This window comes from Rattus norvegicus, chromosome 7, assembly GCF_036323735.1.
Source record: "Rattus norvegicus strain BN/NHsdMcwi chromosome 7, GRCr8, whole genome shotgun sequence".
Classification (NCBI taxonomy): domain Eukaryota; kingdom Metazoa; phylum Chordata; class Mammalia; order Rodentia; family Muridae; genus Rattus; species Rattus norvegicus.
In genome coordinates this window covers 130,455,328-130,463,327 of record NC_086025.1, presented here as the reverse complement: position 1 = coordinate 130,463,327, position 8,000 = coordinate 130,455,328, and the positions used below count along the sequence as shown (strand labels likewise).

Below are 8,000 nucleotides of genomic sequence, written 5' to 3'. Positions count from 1 at the left end.
TGGGAATTGCGGGGCACTGAGTGGCAATTCTTTGTGCCTGCCTGCTTTGCCACCGTTTCCTAGGTTCTGATGAAGGAGGACATTCTTTCCTTAAGGAAAACTTCCTGGTCTGCTTCTAGAGCAGTGGTTCTCAGCCTTCCTAACACTGCAGCCCTTTAACATAGTTCCTCATGTTGTGAGGAACAAAATGATTTTCATGGCTACCTCATGGCTATAGTTTTTTTTCTACTTTTATGACTGTAAATATCTGAGATGTGGGATAGCTGATATGTGACCCTGTGAAAGGGTTGTCGGACACTTGAGGGGGTCGTGACCCACAGGTTGAGAACCACTGTTCTAGGAGAAAGGGGGGGGCGGTGTGTAGACAGTCTGTCCATCCCTTACTGGTTAAGTGCCTTCAGCTGAAAATACTCACTCACTGTGTCCATATTTCGCCATGGCTTCTCTGAGTCCCTTCACTCGTGGGAAGGCTGAGCTGAGGCAGCAGCAGAGACATTTCAGAGCAAAGGCTCCAGATCCTGCAGGTTCTGTTCCTGTTGCTTTTGAGATTTCCATGCTACCTTTCCCGGGGAAGGACTTGGTGACCGCAGCAGCAAGCATGCTTCTGTCAGCATGACAGGAGGGACAGCACCCCCCAGGGCGAGAACAACAACCAAGCTAACCAATGTAAGATAACCTTCATTTGCAAATCTGAGGAGCAAAATTACAGGGTTCAACTCTAAAAGAAACAGAGGAAGCCCGGCTCTGGATGGTCATTGTGATGCTCCTCATTAGTGATTGGAAGATACAATGTTACAACTCCAGCAGCTCACCTCAAGGGAGCAGGGATTGACTTCATCGTCAAGGGAAGTGGGGACAGCTAAGTGATCACCAAATGCTATCATGACATCATTTGTTGAGACTAAAGGTCTTTGGGGGTCGGGGGGAGATCTGCTAATCAAAGGAAAACATAAACTGGCTTTCTAGTCTTTTTATCCCCTATGGTCAGAAGAATGTACTCTGTGCCTGTAAGTCAAGAAGGGAAGAAGGGGCTGGAGAGATGGCTCAGCGGTTAAGAGCACTGGCTGCTCTTCCAGAGGTCCTGAGTTCAAATCCCAGCACCCACATGGTGGCTCACAACCATCTGTAATGGGATTCGATGCCTTCTTCTGGTGTGTCTGAAGACAGCTACAATGTATTCTATACCTGAAATAAATAGATAATTCTAGAAGAAGAAGGAGGAGGAGGAGGAGGAGGAGGAGGAGGAGGAGGAGGAGGAGGAGGAAGGAGGAGGAGGAGGAGGAGGAGGAGGAAAGAAGAAAGAAATATGAAGTTAGAAATTGTCCCAGGAGAAATTTCACCTTTCCCTAATATTTCCATGCATGTTGATTTCCTAATCATGGACAGCAATTCACCAGGCATGTTGGCTGAGTTATATATAAGCCTGTGTTTCATTTTCTTACCCGGAGACTTGGGGCAAGTTAGAAAGATTCCCGAGTTTCTGTCTGCTCTCACTCAGTAGGAGGAGTAGCCAGAGAGACTGGGCAGTGGTGAGGGTTAAACGAGATGGCCGTAAGTGTGGCGCCATGTGCTGGCTCTGTATTACTATTGGCAGGAAATGATACAAACAAGGCTTATTTTTAAGAAGCATTAGAATCAGGAAAGAGGTTTGGGATTCTATGGCTTACTTACCTTGCATGAATCTGCTATGAGGTCTAGTGCAGACAAACTTTCTTCTCTTTTCTTTTTTCTTTTTTTTTTAAGGTAGAAGTTGAAATCCAGGATTTATTTATATATGAGTACACTGTAACTGTCTTCAGACACACCAGAAGAGGACATCAGATCCCATTACAGATGGTTGTGAGCCACCATGTGATTGCCGGGATTTGAACTCAGGACCTCTGGAAGAGCAGTCAGTGCTCTTAACCACTGAGTCACCTCTCCAGACCCCGAACTTTATTATCTTAATGGGCATCTTCCCTGGAAGCATTAGGAATATAGGAACAACATGAATGGCTACAGATCTTGAATTAAAACCATGGGTGCCAAAATAAAGTGGCCCACTCTAAAAAATTAAGAGGAAACCTATACTTCTATATGCACAAAAAAGAAATCCCAAGATAATGAAATAAAGGTATTTTCAGATTAAAGAAAACCAAGACTATACAGCTAGTGGACTCCTATGAAACACAGGAAGGAACATGTCAAGGAAACTGAGATCCACGGAGTTGATGAAACAACGATGAGAAGAGAACTATCCTGGTAAATATCATTTAGAGATGAATTCTTTTTTAAAATGATGGGCAACCGAAGCAGACACAGTGATACATCACTATACTTCTAGCCCTTGTGAGGCTACCAGGAACACTGTAGGTTCCAGGTTAGCCTAGGCCACACAGCAGCAAAACGGGGGAGACGTTTTATAATTGAATGGAGAGATTATTCTGTGGTAGGTTCTTTGAGTATCTCTGTGTTGATACTTAAGATAGACTGCAATATAAAGGAAGTGGTAAACGGAGCTACAGGGTGGTAAGAGTGCTGCTATATCTCACATTAACCAACACAATATTGAACTAAATACTTAGGAATATTAATAGTTTGTATGTATACTCTCAGGAAACCGTGTGAGTACTGGGTAATAAAGGGTTAAATATATAGCGTTATCAATTTAAAGGGGGAGGGTGTAGTGGTGTGGCTAAATGGCACGCACCACTTAGCACACATGAGGCCATGAGTTCTGTTACCATTACCAAAAAAAAAAAAAAAGAAAGAAAGAAAACATAATAAAATGGAACACAGCAAAATGTTCAACTTCCCCCAAAGAATGCGGAAGGGGGGCACAGAGACCAGATAAAAAGGGAATAAAGAGAACATAATGTTCAAACAGCAGCACTAACCCAAACCAAACAATAGTTACAAACCGCTAAACAAGAAGGTAAGGTTTTTATTTTCTATAAAAGGCCAAGTAGTAAATCTTCCAGGCTTTGAAGTCATACATGCTGTCACAGCCACCGAATTCTTCCACCGAAGAACAAAGAAACAGGCGCCCTGTGCTCTCACAGAAACTCAGTCACAGGAACAGAAGTGGGCTGGACACAGTCCGCAACCATCGCGCTGCTTAGTCTAAACCCAGCTAAGAGGCGGGGTCTGATGCGCTAGCTGACCAAGCGTAGACTATGCACTGAAACCGACTGCGAAAAGTAATGTAAACTACAAGCCAGGTAAAACTACAAGGGAGAAGGCATTTGGCACAAAGAAAAGAGCTGGAACCGTAAAGGGACTCACCTGGAAACACTTTCTCAAACATAGCAAGGAGCAACGTTTATCGTGGGCACCCTGCAGGGTTCTCAAGTCGATACAGGCCAATTTATAATCAAAACGACCAAACGAGCTCGTGCCAGGACTGAGACATTGGTTTAGTATTTAAGTCACTCAAGTATATCCGCCATATTAACAGACTGGGACGGTTAATTCTCCGTATCAGTGTGACTAGATTTAGAATCTCCATGGACACAGACCTCCAGGCATGTGCTTGACACCAACCTCTGGGCAGAATAAAAAGAACGGGAGCAAAGCACCTTCCATTCCTGTCTCTGCTTCCTGCCGGCGCAATGTGAGCATGCGCCTCAGCTCCTGACGCCATATCTGTGCTTGCCAGCGGAGCCAAAATAACCCTTTCCTTCCTAAAGCTGCCTTATCCAGGCATCTGGTCACAGCAGCAGAAACTCACACGGCCCAAGGAAGCAACCTCACGTGGATTAGCAAAAGACATCAGAAATAAACACGGATGCACAATAAAATTCCTAACAAGCTAGGGAGAGACAGCGGCTTCCTCGGTCAGTTAAAGTCAATGTAAAAGCATCTACAGTGATGAGAAAGTCATGAATCTCTCTCATAATAGGACTAAGAGAAATATAGTCATACCTCAGTATCTGAGGGAGTTTCCCCAGTCCACAGGTGTTGAACCTGAGTGCATAAAATGACGTTATACGTGCATGTGACTCGTGCATAATTCTTACGTGCGCCTGTGACCCGTGCATATTCTCTTGAGCACCCTAAATCATCTCTAGTTGTCTCACAGTATCAGACACTTGGGGACGTTCTTGCATCCTCTTCTTAGGGAGCAGTAACAGAAAGCCTGAGAGCTGCTCAGTACAAAAGCAGCTTTTATTTTATCTTTTTCAAATGCAGTCTATGCAGTCTATCTAAGGATACGGAAGTCTGGCTATGTGTTCTTTAGGGTGCATATTCAGAGGGTGTAACTCCAATACAAAGCAAAGGATTGCACTGTACCCATGCCAGGATAAGGAAAGGAACTGTAGTTTTGAAGAGGGAAACGAGGTGTGTGGGTAAGGGCCATCATTTGTTTCTCACCCTAAAACTCGTAATTTCTTGGACGGAGTCTCCGTCAGGGTCACTGTTTGCGGGGAAAGGGTTTGGGCTTCCACCTCATTGCTCACCATCAAAGTATGTCAAGACAGGAACTCAAGCAGGACAGGAACCTGGAGGCAGGAGCTGATGCAGAGGCCATGGAGGGGTGCTTCTTACTGCTTGCTCCCTGTGTCTTGCTCAGCCTGCTTCCTTATAGAATCCAGACCACCAGCCCAGGGATGGCACCACCCACCATGTGTTCGGCCTTTGCAGTCAGTCACTAATTAAGAGAATGTCTTACAGGTTGGCCTGAAGTCTGATCTTACAGAGACATTTACTTAATAGAGGTTCCCGCCTCTCAAGTGACTTTAGCCTGTGTCCAGATGGCATAAAACTGTCCGTCACAGATAGGCACACCACAGTGACTTGTTAAGTTGTATGTTATGTTGGTTTTATGTGTTTCCCTACATTCCTGTTACACGTCACATTTAAAAAAAAACTGAAGGGAAAGGAAGTTATGTGTTTTATTTTGTTGTTGGTTTTTTTGTTTTTTGGGTTTTTTTTTTTTTTTTTTTTTTTTGTCTCTGTGGTGTTGGGGACCAAATCCAGTGACCTGTGACTGGTAGGAAGGTATTCTATTAAACTATGACCCAATCCATATTTAAAAATTTTTAAAGTTAGTTTTGCTAGAAGGGATAATTTAGGACTAGAGAGGTGCCTCATCGGTTAAGAGCACAGGCTGCTCTTCCAGAGGTCCTGGGTTCAGTTCCTACATAGCAGCTCATAACCATGCATAACTCCAGTCCTGGAAGATCCCTCACCCCTTTTCTACCACTGCAGATGGGGGTATATGCATACATGTGGTAGACAAATGTACATTCAGACAAAACACCCACACATGTAAAAATAAATAGCTTTAAAAAATGGTTTGGGGACCTGGAGAGATGGCTCAACAGTTAAGAGCACTGACTGCTCTTCCAGAGGTCCTAAATTTGAATCCCAGAAACCACACGGTGGCTCACAACCATGTATAATGGGATCTGATGCCCTTTTCTGTCATGCAGGCTTATAGAGCACTTATATACATCAATCAATCAATCTTTTAAAAAGAGGCTTGGCCTCTTACTTCTCATAATTTCTCACATTTCAATATTAAACTCTAAGTACTACACAGAGTGGTGAACTCCTCTCAAGGTCTTTTAGTCTAGTGGAACAAAGACCATGGTTCACCTGCTCAGCAAAGGGGAGGAGTTTTAGCTTTCTTATCTGTGTGGTGAGACTCAGGCTAGCGAATGGTCCTCCCAGTCTGTGTAAGTCAACTGTCAATTACTATATAACAAGATTTGAAATAACTAACTTTCCAGAGACTAGGTTTATTTTGGCTTAAAGTTCTAGACACTATGTATGTTATTTCCATCAACCTGACACAAACTAGAGTCATCTGGGAGGAGGGACTATCAGTTGAGAAATTACCTCCATCGTTCTGGCCTGTGGGCATGTGGGGGGGCACTTTATTGATTTATGACTCATATGGGCGGGTCCAGCCCACTCTGGGTGATACCATCCCCTAGCAATCTTGGGCAGTATAAGAAAGCAGGCTGAGCAAGACTCAGAAGGTGAGCCAGTAAGCAATGGTCCCTCCAGGTTCCTGCCTTGGATTCCCATCTTGGATTCTGTCAATGGTGCGTTTTCGTCTCTGAAGTGGAAATGTCTTGGTTTCTTTGGAAAGTTAGTTATTCCAAATGATCCTTCACTGGGGCGCACAGGTGAAAGGATGTCTCGCTAAAGCAGACACAGGAAGGAATTGTCTTCCTGAAGCAGACGCTGCCTCAAGGCAGCTGCTGAACCTTGCAGTTTCTTCAGGATTGAAACTGTAGCTGCTGGTTCATGCCTGGTGTCTGCCTGCCTAGAGGACTGGTCCGTAGCTGCAGAATTGTATTTGGTGTTGGCTACGGGACTGAACTGCTACTGAAGGAGAATGAGCTCGCCCCCAAAGAACTATTGCTGAACAGGTCCACTTCCCCCACATCCTAATAACTTTTCTCTTCCACTACCTCTGCTAGGTGGTGGGCTAGAGGAGAGGTTGAATCCTTATTCAAATTTGTGCCATAAAAAATTATGCCTACTTTTCCGCCCGCTCTCCCCTCCCCCCGAGCGCCACTCCCGCTGCACTGCGTTCGCTCCGCGCTGTCAGGCTAGCGCCACTGTCTCCAGCCGTCACCATGATCATCTACCGGGACCTCATCAGCCATGACGAGCTGTTCTCCAACATCTACAAGATCCGGGAGATCGCGGACAGGCCGTGTCTGGAGGTGGAGGGCAAGATGGTCAGTAGAACAGAGGGTGCCATCGATGATTCACTCATTGGTGGAAATGCTCCCGCTGAAGGTCCGGAGGGCGGCCGTACCGAAAGCACAGTAGTCACCGGTGTTGACATTGTCCTGAACCATCACTTACAAGAAACCAGCTTCACAAAAGAGGCCTACAAAAAGTACATCAAAGACTACATGAAATCACTCAAGGGCAAACTTGAAGAACAGAAACCAGAAAGGGTAAAGCCTTTTATGACTGGAGCTGCAGAGAAAATTAAGCGCATCCTAGCTAATTTCAATAACTACCAGTTTTTTATCGGTGAAAACATGAATCCAGATGGCATGGTTGCTCTCCTGGAGTACCCTGAAGATGGTGTGACTCCATTCATGATTTTCTTTAAGGATGGCTTAGAGATGGAAAAATGTTAACAAATTGGATCTATCGCCTGCCACCCATAATTGGCTGCTGCTTACCATCCATACAACACCAGGACTTAGGACAAATGGGACTGATGTCATCTTGAGCTTTTATTTTGACCGTGACTTATTTGGAGTGGAGGCCCTTTTTTTTTTTAAAGAAAAAAAAAACATGTCATGCGGGTTGTCTAAAAATAAAGTGCATTTAAATTCACTTAAAAAATTATGCTTACAAAATCTAAGACAAATAAACCCTATCCTCTCCAAGTTGATTTTGGCCATGATGTTTGCCACAGCCACAGAAGGCAAACCAGCACAAGAGTTCTTCCAGTTCGGGTTGATTGGCTTCATTGCTTTTGGTCTTCTGGTGAGGCAGAAGGGCTTGCTCCATCACAGCAGAAATTCACGGTAGAGCAAGGCCTCTGACGTCATGAAGCAAGGAGCAAAAGGGAAGAGGAAGGGCTCAGGATCACGTGACTTCCTTCTGGACACGATCTTAATAATCTAAGGGTCTCCCACGAGATACCATCCTGTAAGTGTCACTGTGAGGACCAGCTCTTTACCACATGGGTCCCTGGGGACAAACGACATCTACAATGTAGCGAGGGAGGGCTCTGGGTTGGGCCTGCAGCACATCAGCAATCAGAGAAGCACCAGCCAGCAACCTCTTCAGTCTGTTCTCAGCCTCAGTCAAAAATCTTCCCTGATTGAAAAACAATGTCGCAAATTGGCCTTAATTACCTAAAAGCTTTTTAATATAAATCCCTTTGAAGATTATTTATAGCAGAGCCATTTTGTATCATTAAGATAATTCTATCTACATTTGAAGAAAACTTACTTTAAATTCCAGTTAATGACTCAAAATTCTTTTTTTTTTTTTTTTTTTTTTGGTTTTGCTAACTTAAAATAGTGCTTAGAAAT

The 8,000-nt window shown here is 44.4% G+C and overlaps 1 protein-coding gene across 1 annotated transcript; it reads left to right on the top strand.

The window, feature by feature from the left end:
* The first annotated feature begins 1,716 nt into the window (after window positions 1–1,716).
* Window positions 1,717–7,293, top strand: Tpt1l1 (tumor protein, translationally-controlled 1 like 1). Its single transcript, XM_063264357.1, has one exon. The coding sequence runs from the start codon at window positions 6,573–6,575 to the stop codon at window positions 7,089–7,091; it is 519 nt and encodes a 172-aa protein (XP_063120427.1). The 5' UTR covers window positions 1,717–6,572; the 3' UTR covers window positions 7,092–7,293.
* Window positions 7,294–8,000: the final 707 nt, after the last annotated feature.

Bases quoted from the DNA above. Each gene is read 5' to 3' on its own strand.
- Tpt1l1 (XM_063264357.1), top strand. From the start codon at position 6,573: ATGATCATCTACCGGGACCTCATCAGCCATGACGAGCTGTTCTCCAAC.